Source organism: Medicago truncatula, chromosome 3, assembly GCF_003473485.1.
Source record: "Medicago truncatula cultivar Jemalong A17 chromosome 3, MtrunA17r5.0-ANR, whole genome shotgun sequence".
NCBI classification, from domain to species: domain Eukaryota; kingdom Viridiplantae; phylum Streptophyta; class Magnoliopsida; order Fabales; family Fabaceae; genus Medicago; species Medicago truncatula.
Genome location: NC_053044.1, coordinates 54,485,368 through 54,503,172, shown reverse-complemented (window position 1 = coordinate 54,503,172; position 17,805 = coordinate 54,485,368). Strand labels below are relative to the sequence as shown.

Below are 17,805 nucleotides of genomic sequence, written 5' to 3'. Positions count from 1 at the left end.
TGAAAAGACTATTGAGGCAACAAAATCAGCATGGACTTTATAGCAATACCTCAAGTTGATCACTCTCAATTGTGTGCAGTTTTCTACCACATGTTTCACTCCTTTTTGTGTGACATACAAACAGCTTTCTAGAGACAATTGCAAAAGCCCACGACAACTCTTTGAGATTACATATAGTTTTTCATCATCAACTCTTGTATGCGACAAGTTCAACACCTCCAATTTGAGAACTTCAAAGTTCATTCCATGCAGTTTCACTCTTGAACAACCGGTGAAGTTCAAGTGTCTAATGTTACAACATCTCCATAAAACACAACCAATACCTTTGTTACATATTCCATGGCAGTACTTAAAACCAAGCGACTGCAAATCGGGAAAACAATCGGCGATGAGGAAAAAGTCATTGCGATCAATATAATTTACGTTGAAAAAAGTGAGTGAAGTCAAAGTTGTAACATTTTGAGAGAAAGCTCGCAATCCATTGGCAAGATTGGTGGGTGTGTTGGAGAGATGGAGTGATCGAAGTTTCAATGGGAAAAGAGATATTTGGATGAAAAGTAAGTTGATATCATTACCATAGTATATCGAAAGGTTGAGGGAATTAAGGTTGGAGAATCTATGGAAGAGACGACGAAGGAAACAAAAGTGCTTTGGAGCACGTATAGTGAGAGAGAATCGGAGAAGGTTGGTGATAGAGAGGAACTGCTTCGAGACAACGGATAGACGTTTCAAGTAGCTGTTGCTGATGTTACCGTTGCCATATAGGTGAGGAATTTGAAGACACATTCCCAACAGTCATCAGGTAAATAGAAATATGCTGCTGTAATGGTTGTCGTTTTTGTGGAAGAAGAAAACAATTGTTGTTGGGAAGATTTGAGAGAGTTACTTCTCTTTCTTTTCATATTGACGTGGTTGCTGCCGGTGACAGTTGTGCTATCTGTGAGGGTTTGCAAGTTTAAGATTAGGTTAAACTTATACGAACAATATTAAAAGTGAGACAGAATCAAGAGATGATACCTTGTAAAAAAAAATAAAAAAATCAAAGGATAAGATATAAATATTCCAAAAATAAATAAAAAAGATATAAATATTCTTTGTCAAAAAAGAAAAAATTTAAATTTTCTAAATTTTAACTCAAGAGACTGAATTATTTGCTGCAATAATATGTTAATGGTACTAGAAATAAGTTTATTGCTTGCAAAAATAAATTTATTGGCTTCCTAAATAAGTTTATTTTCTGCAAGAATGATAATACTGGCTGGAAAAATAAGTTTATCGTTTGCAAAAATATATTTATTGACTGACCACTTAAGGATATTGCATTCAAAAATATATTTATTGACTACCCACACATTTTGTTTTTGAAAGATTGACTACCCACACATGGATATTGCATTAAAAAATATGTTTATTGTTTGCCACAATAAGATTATTGCCTGCAAAACTATGTTGATCGAGTGCAAAAATATTATTTGTTGCAATAATATGTTTATTGGTACCAAAAATAAGTTTATTGATTGCAAAAAAAATAAAAAATAATTGGCTTCCTAAATAAGTATATTTTCTACAAGAATAAGTTTAATGACCGCCAAAATAAGTATATTTTCTACAAGAATAAGTTTAATGACTGCCAAAATAAGTTTTAGTTGTGCAAAAATATGTTTATCGTTTGCAACAATAAGATTATTGCATGCAAAAATATGTTGATTGAGTGCAAAAATATATATATTTTTTTTGGTCAAGGAGTGCAAAAATATTTTATCAAAGAGGCAGCAAGATATTTGATAGACAATTTATGCAAGTGTATCAAATCGTTACCAAATAATAAAGTGATAAGTAAAGTATCATATTAGGGATTATCATTATCTCAGGTATGTCCAAAATTCAGGTGAAAGCGTTCATCTGGAAACCCTACCTAATAGGGTTTAGTTACTCATGGTAACTAAAGACAAATTACAAAAGAAATAAAACATACCCTAGAGACTTAGTGAGGAGAGAGACTACTCCCTTGAAGTTCCTGGTGTTTGCCTTTCTCTTGAACCACTTCATTATGAATGAATAATTGTTAATGAGATGAGTTGAATTTATAGATTGTTTTCAACTGGGTTTGGGCTGAAAAAATGGGGTATTTCCACAAAAATAGCAAAAAGTAGTTATTTTCCAAAATAATACACTCGGGGGTGCGCATACCACACCTGAGGGTGTATATGTGATTTTTTGTGCATACGAGGTTGTCTGGTTCACACTTGGGGGCGCACAAGTGTGTTTTTGCCCACCATGGGCGCATGAGTGTTTTATCTTAGCGTAATCGTCTATTTCTTCGTCTTTTGGGGTTCTTTTTTCCATAGAACTTGGAACATAATTTCTCCTTTTTGCAATGTCTTCAGATGCCTCTTGATTCTTCATTCATTCTCTTCCCAAATTCTCATAAATTGGTTTGCTTTGCCGATTTGCATGATGTTCCCTTGAATTGCATTAAAAACGCCCTATAACTGCTTGGTTTCAGGAAAACTAGAATTACATGATTCGAAATGAAAACATTACAATAATTCCCGAAAACCATAGGCAATTGTTCTAAAACTCCTTTAATTTTGGATCAAAACTAAATAAAAATGACTGAAAAAATATGCTAAAAATAACGTAAGATGACATGTCATCGTATTTCAAGGTTCCCAATGCTTAAAAATATAATCAGCACCTAGGAAGAAGTTCACAATCTAATTCTTTCAACAACTTTTGGTATTCTCTTTATTTGCTTCCATCACTAGTTCCTCTTCCACTATGGCCTCAAAGAGAGTAAAGGGGAGGAACTATCTAAGATTAGGTAGTCCGACCACAGTTTCTAATCTTAAATGCCTAGTTTGGTCTTATAAACGAAAGGAATACTTATGTTTAAAAAAATGACAATGTCTAATCAAATTGGGTTTTTCAGGCATTAGGTGCCAGTCACAATGCCAAGTTGCCTGGAAAAGCAACAATCATGCAAAAATATGCTTTTGATAGATTATTCACATTATAAACACCTCAAAACTCAACATTGCATTAGATTGCAACTAAAACATCAATTATAACATATTATCAAGTCACAATATAGGATTTAACCAATCATAAAGCTCCTAAACAAGGCACCTAAGTGCAAGAGGGTTGAAGGGGGAAACATAGCACAAAAGGCCAAAATTAGTGTGACCGACGCCTGTTGAGGATTTTTTTTAGTTTGCACAAGGCGCCCAACATGAAAGTACTATGCGCTTCTAATTCTGGTCTTTCAGGCACTAGGCGCCAGTCCAAACGCCCAAGCTGCCTGGAAAAACAACAATCATGCTGAAATATGATTTGGACAAATTTCTCGCATTCTAAGTACTGTTAAAACTCAACATTGCATTGGGTTGGAACCAAAACATCAATCATAACATATTACATATTACCAAGTCAAAATAGGATTGAACCCATTAACTTTCATATGCAAACACCAAATCTATCATAAAATAATTTGGGTTAATAGTGTTTTACCCCCTGTAAAATATTTTTTTAGATTCGATCCTTGTAAAATAAAGATTCTTCAGATTTGCCCCTTAAGTCATGTGACTCACCAGATTCTCCTACGTGGCATTGACATGAATTTTTGTTTTAAATTTTAATTTTTGTTAGCTATGTGTATTAATGATTATCCACATCAGATTTCATTAAAAAATATGAAAATTAATTTTCAAAAATTATAAAAAACGATTTAATTAGGAAAAAAATCAATTTTTTTTAAAATTAAGGACAAATTATAAAAAAATCTCAAATCTATATTTTATAATTTTCAAAGAAGTATAAAAAAATTTCAAAAAAGATTCTAAAAAAACCTAATATAAATTAAAATTAAAAAAAAATCAAAAAATACAATATTATCTAATTTTTTATTTATAAAATTAATTTCCAATTTTTTTTTAAATAATCTTCCTAATTTCGAAAAAGATTTCATAAAAATTCAGGAATAAAAGTTTCAAAAAAATATCTGAATTCATTTCTAAATTTAAATTTTTTGAAAAAAAAACTGAAATTAAGATTTTCATTTGAATTAAAATATTTATATTTAGATTTTCAAAAATTAAAAAATCTTCAAAATTCTGGAACAATATTTCAAGATTTTATAAAAATTCAAGAATAAACTTTTCGAAAATTAAAATCTGAAATCTTTTTAATTTTAAAATTTTAGAAAAAAAAAATCTGAAGTTAAGATTTTAAAAATTAAAATTAAATCCATTTTTTTAGATTATATAATTTTTGAAAATTTATTTTCATATTTTAATTGGAATATTTCAAAAAATATCGAGATTTTCAAATGTTAAAATATTTTCCAGAATTTATAATTTTTGTGGAAAAAAATAAAAAAACTTTTTTGGTTCGAAAAAGTTAGAATTTTTTATAATTTCGATTTTTTTTTATTTTGAAAATTAAATTCCAGAGTTTTTAAATATTTTAATTTAAAAAAAAAGCGAACTTTTTTCTTTTTTTAAATTTTTAAAAAAAATCTAAATGTTTTTATCTGATTAATTTTAATTTCTGAAAAAACATCTGAATATTTTTTCAATTTTTTAAATTAAAAAAATTTTAATTTAATTTTTCTGATTTTTTAAAGTTTTAAAAATTAATTTTCAGTTTTTATTTTTATTTTTTATGAACAAGATTTTTCGTTTTTTTGAATTTATTTTTTTTATTTTTAAAAATATAAATGATGTGTAAACTGTTTTTTACACGTGGCAAGCAAAAAAAAAAAAAAAAGCCACGTAAGTGCCACGTCAAAGATTCTGCTGAGTTAATGGGTTTAGGGGGAAAATCTGAAGAATCTTTATTTTACAAGGACTGAATCTAAAAAAAATATTTACAGGAGGCAAAACTAAAATTGCCATATATTACAGGGGGTAAAGTACAATTAATCCAAATAATTTCTTACTCATATCCCTCTTTTTTTTACTTTTTAACAAGCCAACAAACAAGACCTCATTAACAATCGGATCCCTGCAAAGGACAATCTGGATAGGCGAAGAATTATTCCACCTAATGCTACTTCATGTGTAAGCATATGTGGGATGACAAAAAGTATTGATCATTTGTTTCCGGGCTGCAACATTTTTTGGAGTAATTGGGGTCCAGTTACGTAATGAGTGCATTTAAGGAATTTGATACACTTGTCTAATCATCTTGTGCAATTTGGTAATTTGGGAGGCATTTCCTTAACTATTCAATCTTCTTTACAAATAATTTGGTTAGTTTGTGTTTGGGTTATTTGAAAGGAAAAGAAGAGAGACACATTTTTCATCTTTGGTAGCTTAATCCTATTATGTGTTTGGGTTTTGTCACTTAGCTTATAATCTATGTTGGTTTCCCATTGTTTGTTTTGGTATTGTTCGAAAACATTCACGACAACATCAATTTCGCACACAACAAGTCATATAACTCTAACATTTACAACGAGAACACAACAATGCTATATTCATACTTGAAGAAAAATCAGTTTAAGCAAGAGCAAAACCAATTCCAATTTCAACATAAAACTCACAATCCTTCACAACTTAACCCAGAAAATACACACATGCAAAGACAGTAAAGGGGAGGGGGACTTACTTAGGTTATGGATTTCTAGAGAGGATTGAGGAAGGCAGAATTTTCTTCCTTCCTTGACTTGTTCGTTATATACTCTTTCTTTCTGTTGATTCTCTAATTTTTCTTATTAAGAATAGTTGGTTGATAAGTAAGTTAGTCTCGGTCAATTTCCCAATAGTTGTTCTTTAATTCTAATTAGACTACTCTCCAATTTACCCAAGGCTAAACCAAAATGCACACAATAACAGATTGTTTAATGATTAAACAAATACCTAGCATAATTTACATAAATACTAAGGAGGTGAGGTGAAAGTGTCGCAAAAAATAGCATACATGAGAGACTTGTATTCAATAATCAAGTCACACAAACAGAATCATTAAGCAACAACGAAAGTTGATCAAAAACTAAATAGAAACAACAAAATGTACACCTAAATCTTCCTGAGTCATAGTTTTGTAAGCCATCCATTGTATTTGAAATATTGAAACAGAGAACAACCACCTAATTTCCAAACTCAGGATTTCCTTTTTGATAACTAACGTGCATTCAACACTATCTAAGGTTGCTACTAGATTTTGATTATACCTTGTTATTGACCATATTAAAACTAATTAAACACTCGAATCAATGCAGAAAAGAATGAGTAGTCAGTCAATAGTTTCAAAAACCAATATCAGACAAAGCATAATTTCAAAATAAGAAACATAATATGCAGGCGTATGCAGAAAGATGCCAATTTTCGATGGAACTTTCAACACGACGAGGAATTAGAAGAATATTGATTAGTTTTAAGATAGTTTCACATTTTTTTTAAGAAGAAGTCAAACTAACACACCAAAATTGGCACTGAAGAGGATCAAACTAGAGACTTGAGAAGAACACACTCCGATGTCACATTTTAATGTAGGTTTCATTTTGTTTTGTATCTTATTTGCCGTGTGAAATGAACTACAGACATACACATTTCAAGCATGCATTCTATCTAACTTCTAATCCAACAAATAAATAAGGTTCAAACACCAATGGACATGAATAATTTGCAGAATATTTTCTCAGATATCTAAAAAAAGAAAGAGATAATCAAGAATTAAATTTGTACTAGAATAATATTAACACCAAACCATAGCCAAAATTTACAGCTTGCAAGTTGAATCAAAATAAAAACCGAGCTTGAATGCTTAACTAAATTGTTACCTTTCCAATTCCAACCAAAGAAGACCATCACTCACACACACACAAATAAAAACATCTAGTCTAGCATATAATATAATAAAAGGGATAAATAAGTTAAATCCGTAACTAAATACATATATGTAAGTTGACATTTATAAAATAAATTAATTTCTCATATAAGTAAATCCGTAATCAACAAACAACTTGCATTTCAGAGTTTATACTTCAGCAGAGTTGTTTCATGTTTCAGACAGCTACCAAACAAAGCAGTTGTGGCTCAAGTAGAATTTCATTTTCTCGCTTGAATCAAAACCAGGTGGAGCTGTTATTTCTCTCAATGATGGCCTTGAAAATATCATTGAGGCAACAAAATTAGCATGCACTTTAAAACAACCCTTTAAATTAATCTCTCTTAGTTTTGTGCATTTTTCTACCACATGCTTCACTCCCTTCTCTGTGACATGGTAACAATTTTTCAGTAACAGTTGCAAAAGCCCACAACAACTCTTCGAGATCACATAGAGTGTTTCATCATCAACCATTGTATTTGACAAGTCTAACACCTCCAGTTTGGGAGCTTCAAAGTTCATTCCAAGTAGCTTCAGTTTTGAACAGTAAGCTAATTTCAAATGCCTAATTTTACAACATCTCTTTAAAACTTGACAAATACCTTCGGATATCTCATAGCAATGAGTTAAATCAAGAAGCTGCAGATTGGGGAAAATGGAAGCAATCATTATGATGCTCTCATCTCTTAACCATGGATTGTGATCCAACTGGAGAGACTTTAATTGCGGTCTTACAACAAAACCCATCAAAGAATTAGAATTCTCTACAATCATTCTAACAATACCTGTGCTGGTTACACCATTGCAGCAAACCCTGATGGCCACCTCGAGAAGCTTAGAATTTTTGAACAAGTGGAAAAACAATTGGTAGTTGATGTAGTAATGACTAGAGAGATTAACCCTGATGTAGTAATGACTAGAGAGACTCTCTCTACCTCATCAAGTAATTGGTCGTTGTTACATTCTAAAGGGCTGCTGAGGTCGAGTTCTTCAAATAAAGGGAAGCATTCAGCGATGACCAACAAGTCGGTGCTGTTGATACAACTTATGTGCGAACAAGTGAGAGAGGTCAGAGTTGTAATATTTTCCGAGAAAGCTCGCAATCCATTTGTGGGAATAATGCTTTTGTTGGAGATATTGAGTGAAGTAAGTTTCAATGGGAAACGAGAGATTTCAAATAGCAGGTTGTTGAGGTCAAAGGAGTAGCATGTAAGGTTGAGGGAGGTGAGGTTGGTGAATCTAAGAAAGAGTCGAGTGAGGAAAGGGTATGTTATACCATAGATAGCTAGAGAGAATCGGAGACGGTTGGTGATGGAGAGGAACCGTTTCGAGACAACAGAAACAAAATTCAAGTGGAGACGGTAACCGACCATGATGAGGAATTTGACATATTCCCAACAGTCATCAGGTAAATAGAAATCTGTTGCAACCATTGTTGATTTTGTGCACGAAACAATTTGTTGCGAATATTTGAGGGAGGCTCTCTTCATTTTCATTTAGATGTACGTGGTGCCGCAGGTGTGTAAGGGTTTGAAAACTTGCGTGGGGGTTAGGGTTAGGTTTAGGTTAAAAAAAATTTTTAAGGAAGGTTTAGGTTAATCTTATGAATCGATAAAAGTGAGCTTAGCTTAGTTGGTATAGACAATTGATATAATATATGCAAGGTCCGGAGTTAAAATCTCGGCCACCACAAAAAAAAAGTGAGAGTGTAAGGTTCAGAAGTCCTAGCTCAACTGGCAAATGCCGAAATTGCTAGGCCGGACGTCATGACCGGGGTTCGAACCCCAGTGCCCCCACTTGTGTGTGAGTTTATAATGGCTTTGCCATTTCGTCTATCTACCAAAAAAAAAATTGAGAGTGTAATCGCATTACAAGGAAATGGATTTTTGGATCACGACAATTGGATAAAGTTTTTTTTTTTTTTAGGCAAAATTACATTAGTAGTTCATTATCTTATTTATTTGTAACAGTTTGGTTCCTTATCTTTTATTTTTTTCGTTTAGGTTCTTTTTTTTTTTTTCACAGAAAACTGTTTAAGTTTTTTATCTCTCATAAAAGCACGTATAAATTCTTTTTCGCATTTTTTATTAAAAAAATACATAATTTTATTTTATAAAATATATTTATAATAAAAATAAAAAAATCAAGAAATAAGACGAACATGTTCATCATCTTCCTCTTTTTCCTTTGAATCTTCATTGTCTTCCTTTAATCAAAAAAATATCTATATAAATACATCTTCAAATATCATGAATTTAAAAGTGGATCTCTAATTGCATATTGCAATTAGTTTATTTAACTAAGTGGAAAAAATTTCTACATAAATATATCTTCAAATATTCAACTCATCGCTAATTCAAAAGTGGATCTATTGACTCCCTCAACTCTAAACTTCCTAAAAAATAAGGTAGTTAATGTGCATTGATTCCCAATAAAATATTACTCTTTCCTTTGACATATCAATTCGTTCCAAGAAATCTCAATTCAGTCTCTCTTTCTCTTCAGTCTCCTCATATCAATTTGGTTTTACTCTCTCTAATCTAATCCTCTCTGTTATTTTTTTCCTCCCCATTTTTTACTACACCCCTTTCTTATGTTTCACATCTTTCTTTCCTCATTTCTTTTTCTAAATTTTTTTTTCTTCTCTCACTCTTCACCCAAGATTTTCCCTTTTTTTATTTTGTTGTGGAACTAATTATGCACAAGCCGAAATTCTTAGTCATGATTGCTATTTACATAAAAAATTCCATTTTTCAGAAGAAAAAAACACAATTAGGGATTTTTGTTACATTCCATGTTGTTTCTCTTTTTTCTGAACAGGGTGGGTAAGTATTTTTAAGTCCCGACACTTGATCATTGACAATCATTCTATGACTTTTCTTTTTTTAGCATGATTTCAAGATATGGGATTCTTTTGATGTGTCCACTCGACACTTAAAATGTAAGCTTTTTATTTGACACTTTTATTTTAGATCTATTACTCCTAATTGATTTACTTTGTTTCTCTTTGAACCCAAATATTCTAGCTGTCCATACTTTTCCATATATAATGTGCTATTTTGTTCTCCACTTTTTTTCTCTATAATTCCATTGTCATTTAATTGTTGCAAAAACTTAGGCTGATTTTGTGCTTTCCCACTGCAATGTGCCTGCATCCTGATAAACTTCGAGACAACAACGACAACATATATAACGAAGCAGGATCAAAGGAGACCGAGTGATAATTGACTGGATTTCTTGAACGTTGAATCGGTGGCAGATGGTGATCGTTCAATTGAGAAGAGCTGTCATCTAAGCATGTGCCTCAGCTAATTTTGAGAACTCATTAAGAACAATTGCATCAACTATTGGATTTTTTTGCAGGACTGTTCTTGCATGTAGGAATTCAAAAACCTTGCCTTCAATATAACAAATGTAGGAAACTTTTTATTCTATGTTTTGTTTTCTTAGGTTTTGATTTTATGCTTTGGTTTTGAATAAGAAGAAGAAACCATGAGAAAGAAAATTAGAGCATGCGTATGAATAGTTTTCTTTTGCTATGCATTCAAGATTAGAGACATGTTCTGCCATTTACTATGTTTAGTATGAAAATGTGAATAATTACTAATTTTTTTTGAAGGAAAGATGCTTATAACATTTCATTAAAGATGATATTGTTTATACAACGTGGGGTATTAAAATAAATGACGGGACTAGCTAAAGAAGTGGCCTCCCTTGCAAGTGCATGAGCTGCCGCATTCGCTTGTCGCCTAGTGAACTCAACCCGAGAGTTTGTAAAGTGAGTGGAGAAGAGAGCTTGACAGGCTGAAATGATATGTCCAAACTCAGAGACGTCATCTTTATGAGAGTGAAAGGCATCATAGGTAATTTTTGAATCCGTCGCAAAGTCTACATTGTCAAATTGCATATCACTTAGCCATTCCAAAGCATGGTATAAACCCAAAGCTTCGCCAACCCGGACTGTGTGCACAATGTCGAAGCTGATTGCTTTAGCAAGCATGTAAGCACCGTCGTCATCTCGCACACAAATGCCTATTCCAGTTCTGTTCTTAGCCGTTGAGAAACCTGCATCCACATTGCACTTAAGACGACCATGGGATGGATGTAGTAGAATGTGCAGCAGCCATAGGAAGTAGCTACATGTGCACAGGAGGCTGCTGTACAGTAGCAGCTGAAGCCTGCAGATGCACATTCTGTTGTGCAGGAGTGGAACGGTTAGCAATCGCGAGTTGCCATTCTTACATCATTACGCGCACTCGATCAACAGTCATGGCACACGACTCATTCTTATTCTCCCACACCATTAGGTTCCTATGCTTCCATAAACTCCACATTGTAGCAGCAAAAATCTGACTTTGTTCTATTGTAAGATGTTGCAGCAAGTGGAAAATGATAGCAGAAGCTGTGTCTAACTGACTTAAGGCTTGCTGAATTTCAAACCACAAACCGGACATCTGCCAGGCCTGAATAGCGTAAGGGCAATCAAAGAAAAGGTGTGACACATCCTCCCTTGTTGATGGACATATAACAACGCTTCTGGACATTGCACGCCTTTGTCTCGTAACCGGTTCCTAGTTGGCAGCACTCCTCTGCAGACGCGCCACACAAAGTTTTTGATTTTTGGAGGGACTTTTAAACGCCAAATCCCGGACCAGTAGCCCGGATGCCTAAGGTATGATGTATCATTTAAATCCTCAACACAAAGCCTATAGGCACTCCGAACTGACTACTTTCCATCCTTTTCCGCTTTCCAAATAATACGATCCTGCTAAACTTGAGAGAAGAGAGGCGTGTTTATGATGACAGAAGCAATGTCATGACTGAAAACTTGCCGGATCAGCGGTTCATTCCATCTTTTTAAATTTTCCTCTAGAAAACTCTTAACAGTAAAGTCATGAACGAAGTGAGCACCTTCAATAGAACCATCAATGCGACCCCCGTTCAATAACCACGGTTCATCAAGAATAGGGATGTCACCACCTGTCCCAATACTCCAGCGAGCTCCCCCACGAACAAGGAATCTAGCACGAAGGATACTCCTCCAAACATAACTAGGATTGTGACCGAGATTGGCTGTGAGATAAGATGCAGAGGGGAAATATCGTGCTTTGAAAATACGGGATACAAGAGAATCCGGTGCTATGTGCAGCTTCCACCCTTGCTTACCGAGCATTGCTAAGTTGAAAGCAGTGAGGTCTTTGAAGCCCATACCTCCATGATTTTTATGCATAGAGAGCTTCTCCCAACTTAGCCAGTTGATACTGCGTTGATGAGTTCTTCCATGACACCACCAAAACGAATTCATCATTTTCTCGATGGTATTAATAAGAGTTGCTGGCAACTGAAAAAATACTCATGACATACGAAGGGATAGCTTGAAGGACCGATTTAATCATGACTTCACACCCTGCTTTGGAAAGACATTTACTACTCCAAGAATTGATTTTATGCCACACTCTATCCTTGATATACGCAAGGGTAGAATTGCGATCTCTACCAATCATTGACGGCATACCAAGATATTTTCCGGTTCCTAGAACAGCCCGGACCCCCATAATATCTGTGATGCTTTGTTTCAAAGGGTCGAGGGTTCTACGGCTGAAATAGATTTCAGATTTTGGCAAGCTGATAGCTTGACCAGACACTTCTTCATATACAGTAAGAATGGATTTCATCACCTGAGCCTGACTCACTTCAGCCTTAAAGAGGAGGAAGCAGTTATCTGCGAATAAAAGAGATGAAAGCCCTTCTGCACAAATAATAAATAGGTAGGGAGAAAGAGGGTCGCCCTGTCGCAAACCTCTCCCTTGAATGATTGGGCCAACAGTCTCACCATTTACTAGAATCGAGTAATCCACCGATTCTACACATATACAAATCCATTGAATCCACTGGTTGTTGAATCCCATTTTGATCATTACCTCTCGCAAATATCCCCAGTCCATTTGATCATACACCTTACTAATATCAAGCTTCAAGGCGACACTACCATCATTTCCGCGAGTTCTAAGCTTCATTGCGTGAAGAACCTCAATGGCTACCATTGCATTATCGAGAATTGAACGACCCGGAATAAAGGCCGATTGATTGTCAGAACCTCATACGCCTTACTTATAAGAAATCATAATTCTTTATTTAATTTATTGTCTTTAATACATGAACTATAGTCTTTTTCTTTTTTTTTACTTAAAAGGTTGTCCATCTATTTCGAAAAATATTTTCTTATTATTTTATTTTTGGTTTTAATGGTAGGTCTTTTGATTTTAGTCCCTATAAATATAACAGATTTTGATTTTAGTCCTTAAAAAATAAAACAAGGTGTTTTCATCATCACAATTTTTTTATTTTGTTTTTGATCCCTAACAAATATAATTTTGACGAGTTCTTGAAATTTTTTTAACATAATAATATGAACATACAAAAGTTGAACATAATAAACAGATATAAAATGAACACATTTTGAACATAAAAGACTCATAATCTTGACATTCATATTAAAATAAATTGGTTATTAGGGACCAAAAACAAAATAAAATTTTTTGTGAGGACGAAAACATTTTGATTAATTTTTTAGCGACTAAAATCAAAATTTGTTATATTTTTAAGGACAAAGAACTTATTTAACAGTAAAATTTAACATCAAATTTTCTAGAGATAATATTACATAAAATTTTAAATGAAAAATGATTACGAATAGGTATGCATTCAAATGTTAAATATTACTCTACCAAAAAAAATGTTAAATATTACTATTTGACATTCAAAATTCATCTCAATGTTACACGAGAGACACCATTAAATTGTTAAAACAAACAAACAGTATATGATAGGACCAACTGAAACATCTGCCTCTTGAAAGATCAGAAGGAACCTGTTTTTTTAATTATAATGCACAGGCTGTTAGAGGTTAAAATGCACTATTAATCAATGGACTCGTAGGGATGGTATCGCAAGTCACTGTGATGGCGAATGGGATATCCGAATAGGCATAGCCATTTGAGAAGATGATAATAAACAATAAAGCACTAGCATGATGACCTTCAATTCTTTATGATCTTCCCCTGCAGTGCAAAACAGAATGCTGAAACAATTTAAATCAAAAGTTAAAAAAGGCTGTATAAATTGAGTATATGACAAATTGACAACACATTTAAAACAATAATTTTTCCTTCTTTTACATCTTACAAAACATACAAGTGTTTAAAGTATCTTAGAATATCTTAAAGTATCTTAAAATGATTTATAAGGAGCAGTTTCCATATTTCTTTATATTTCATGTCTACTTTTCCCTTTTTAAATTTAACTATGATCAAGAGTTTAGTATCAGTATAAACAAAGGTTGGTGCTTTGTCTTTTGTAACACATTGTAACTATCGATAATATTTTTGGTTCATTAACTTGAGTGGTCTTTCTCTCATCCTTCTTCCCTTTCCTCAACCTATAATTCTTAACATTCAAGTCAATTATAGAAGGAACTAGAGTACAAAGAATGAAGGGAAGAGATGGGTGGTTTTATCTGAGATTGGTTGTTTGATATTTGTAGGAATAGCATATCTTCCTATTTTCTTTCCTAAATTAACTTCAGAAGGACATTTTTCAACCTAACAAATAATCAGTTTTGCTACTGGAAATCTGGCATTGTTTCAAACATCTACAAAGTAAAACTTGAAATATAAAATGAATCAGTAATTTATTTTAATAAAACGAATAGGAATGCGATATAAAAGTAATAGTTAAAGACTAAAGTTTTAACTCACAACAGGATGAAAATATAGTGGTTCCCGCTTCTTTATGAAGAATTTCACACAAGTGGAAAATTCCAAATGACGTCTAGGTTGTTCTCTGTAATCCATTTTTTAGGATAGAAGGAATAAGATGACTCGAGATCAATATTCCAAACCATAACTCTCGAGCAGTCGTTCATTAGGCCCTCCATTTCACTTTCATCTTTAACAATCTGCTCAATCAATGTGCTAACCTGCATATAGCGAAAAAATAAATAAATTCACAATTGATCAAAACATCATATCAGGTTTGATCAATCATCAGTAAGCTACATTTTTTGTTTCGCTCAACAGGAGAGGATAGCCATAACATGTGGGTATGTAGAAGATCCCCCGACCTCAAGGGACAAATGTTACATAATCAGAAATTCCGATACATTTCAGCTGCAGACCAATTTCAACAAGTTGAGTTGGATACAGAAAATGATATACTATACTATACTACACTATCCTATACTGTATAATATGTAAGAACACCAAAGAAGAAAATATGCTAAGTTACCAACCCACAAATTTTCCTTGACTGATTCGAGCTGCCTGATAGGTTTAAGAGACGGTCGGTGCCACTTCTTTGGATCCCATAGTATTGTACTATTGAAGGCGAAGCCTTGCATTTCAGCATGAAATCTTTTAGAATTCCCACCTGATTCATTATTTGTGTGCCATCCAATCACTTCACTTCCATTACAAATGGGCCCTTGCAAGAGAATGCCGCTTCTATCCTTTGATAATCTTGCAACAGTCCATGTTCCAAATCGCCTGCAAAAAAATTGAAGGAAAGAACGATATGATGTAACAATTTTCTTTATAACACAAGTTGATCCAAGGGTGAGAGGTGAATAACAGAAATTATCACACCGAGTAACATTGATTGAACTAAAAATACCTTATTTCTCTCATTTGCTGGAAGAGTTCAACCGAATAGATGTTATCATTGTTTGCAAAATAAACAATTCCATTGAGGCGATGAGTTTCAATGTGAGCTATTGCAACATTTCTCATAAGAATGCTCCTATGGCTTGTGTTGGTTAGATTCATTTTGCATATGAGATGTCTATACATAATGCCACTACTTGTCAAAATGTCAGCAGTTTCATCAGATTGAGAATTCATCTCAACAACAATCCACAACAAAGGAGGGGAAACCAATTTCAAAGTTTGTGACAAGTGATGCAAATAATAAGCTTGATATAGATGATTGTAAGTCGGTGTGACAATTATGAAAAGCTTTTGAGACTCCAAATATGATTCATCACCGAATTGGCTGTCTGATATATTATACGTTACACCGTCTGTTAGTTCTTGTTCTTGTACTGCGGAAATCAAAGTAGCATCAAACTTCACAACCTCATCAACTAATGGTGTATCATTTATCTTCACATTTTCGAGTGACTGGAATTTTTTTACCTCAAAAGAGAAACCTTGATTTCTTGAGATGAGATTCAAAGACAAGTTTGTTGATGCGAGCGGGATGAGGCCAATAGAAACACCAACCATAAAACAAATGAAAAAATGGAAAAGCACCTTTCTCCAAAGCTGACCCTTAGGCTTTGATTTCTCAATATTCCTGAAAGATCTTGGGAAGAAAACACCAAGCAAAAAAGCACTGGAGTCCGGTGAGGTGAATGAAGAAGGTAAAAATCCATAGGATGGAAAAAACTTCTGGGGGCTAGGTGAGGACTTAGACAACGGGGAAGATACTGAACAGACATCTACATTTGCTGCAGTTGCGGGTCGAGGAACAGGAGACAAGGTTCTTCTAATAGATGCCATTCATAGAAATAAATACTGATAAATAATGTTAAGTAACTCAGCTCCAAATGAGGTCCCAAGCAGACAGTTCGGTTGAACACTGAAAGAGTATTGACTAGGAGGTGGATTCAAACTAGAAACAAAAAAACATTTGACTATCCAAAAATAAAATTAACTCCAAATGAACACAATGAATGTAAACAAAGTGGGCATAAAAACAACTTGTCTTTCCCAGCCAAAAAATAGAAATTTCATTATTCAGCAAGGAAGGAGTTTGGGGTGACCAATATAGCAAGTTAAGGATGAAAAGTGGAACAAGATAAAGTACCTATCTAGATGACAGGGAAGAAAGCAGATTGGTACTGAACATGGAAGACAGTAGCCATATGATAGAAGGAGAAGTGTGAGATTGAGATTCGGGATTCACTGATTGGTTTTTAGAGATCCATTCTAAAAAGATGTTTCTTTCCCCGATTCCTTATCACAAACGAGTTGCACACTATTTTCCTCACGTGCTTGTCAACAAGCAGGGATGCGTTCCAAGCACACAATTAATTTTTATTTTTGTTTTTGTGGTGAAGCACACAAAAAAGTTTAATTTGTAGCAAGTATTTAACTTTTTAGAAAATAGAGTAGAGTTTGCTAACCGGGGGCATTCGTTCAAGAATCCTCAAAGAGAAATTTTGCTTTGGAAATGTAAGTTTTTTCTTTTATGAAGTAATAATAATTATTTTACTTTTTTTTTTTTTTAATAGAACTTATCTTCTTAGTTTCTTAATCGAACACCGGTAGCATCCTTCAACAAAGTATAAGAGTTAGGCGAGCCTATCAAACTTTTCACTCCACATTCTCTCTAATTTCTTGCAATCACCCAACTAAATTATTTATTATTTTATTTTATCTAAATAAATTACTACTACTACTATGCTCACATGGATATGATTATCCTCTCTTTGCATTGTTTTGTTTATCGATTTGATAAGGTGTTTTGTTTTTATCTTGTTGGGGTGTTCAATATTGATATCTCAACTTAAATACGTCGCATATATTCAATTAATTACTTAATCGAAAAATAAATAAATTATAGTATATATATTAGCATTCAAGCGGTACTTCGTATCCGTCCGTCCGCTCTTTCTATTGCATTAATTTCTATAAATTATGAAAAATACTTTTTATTAAACTTTTATTAAAGTTATTTTGATTAAGATTTATAAGTGTAGATAATCAATATTTTTCACTTTTATATTGTAATAAATTATACTTGTTTTTTGCGCAAATATCAGCAATATAACAAATATAATATAAGTTCTTATATTTTTTATAACACCAACAAAATAACATTTGTATGGTCAAATTTGTTTAAGGGTATGTGACCAGAGAAATTTGTTTAACGGTATAATGGAAAATGAAAAAATCACCTCAAAATTACCATGAA

At 33.2% G+C, this 17,805-nt stretch overlaps 2 protein-coding genes across 4 annotated transcripts; both read right to left on the bottom strand.

Annotated features, from left to right (window-relative positions):
- Positions 1–11,599: 11,599 nt before the first annotated feature.
- Positions 11,600–12,875, bottom strand: LOC112420289 (uncharacterized). Its single transcript, XM_024779075.1, has 2 exons — positions 12,288–12,875; positions 11,600–12,172 (listed from the first exon to the last, which is right to left on the bottom strand). The coding sequence occupies exons 1-2, from the start codon at positions 12,873–12,875 to the stop codon at positions 11,600–11,602; spliced, it is 1,161 nt and encodes a 386-aa protein (XP_024634843.1).
- Positions 12,876–13,531: 656 nt separating this feature from the next.
- LOC25490116 (probable beta-1,4-xylosyltransferase IRX9H) lies at positions 13,532–16,917 on the bottom strand. Of its 3 annotated transcripts, none has more exons than XM_024780268.2 (4): positions 15,502–16,911; positions 15,122–15,374; positions 14,589–14,809; positions 13,532–13,912 (listed from the first exon to the last, which is right to left on the bottom strand). In XM_024780268.2, exons 1-3 carry the CDS (start codon positions 16,386–16,388, stop codon positions 14,633–14,635), a joined length of 1,317 nt encoding a protein of 438 aa, XP_024636036.1. In that variant the 5' UTR covers positions 16,389–16,911; the 3' UTR covers positions 13,532–13,912; positions 14,589–14,632. The 3 variants fall into 3 exon arrangements, 2 of the variants coding, with proteins under 2 accessions (XP_024636036.1, XP_013462007.1); XM_013606553.3 differs by having other exon boundaries at positions 13,532–13,892; XR_003010682.2 differs by lacking the exon at positions 13,532–13,912 and adding an exon at positions 14,889–14,999 and having other exon boundaries at positions 14,673–14,809; positions 15,502–16,917.
- Positions 16,918–17,805: the final 888 nt, after the last annotated feature.

Bases quoted from the DNA above. Each gene is read 5' to 3' on its own strand.
- LOC112420289 (XM_024779075.1), bottom strand. From the start codon at position 12,875: ATGGTAGCCATTGAGGTTCTTCACGCAATGAAGCTTAGAACTCGCGGA. The intron at 12,173-12,287 runs GTGTGGCATAAA...GTATTTTTTCAG, and splicing joins TTGCGTATATCAAGGATAGA to TTGCCAGCAACTCTTATTAA.
- LOC25490116 (XM_024780268.2), bottom strand. From the start codon at position 16,388: ATGGCATCTATTAGAAGAACCTTGTCTCCTGTTCCTCGACCCGCAACT. The intron at 15,375-15,501 runs GTATTTTTAGTT...ATTTTTTTGCAG, and splicing joins CAGCAAATGAGAGAAATAAG to GCGATTTGGAACATGGACTG. The intron at 14,810-15,121 runs GTTGGTAACTTA...CGCTATATGCAG, and splicing joins CAGTCAAGGAAAATTTGTGG to GTTAGCACATTGATTGAGCA.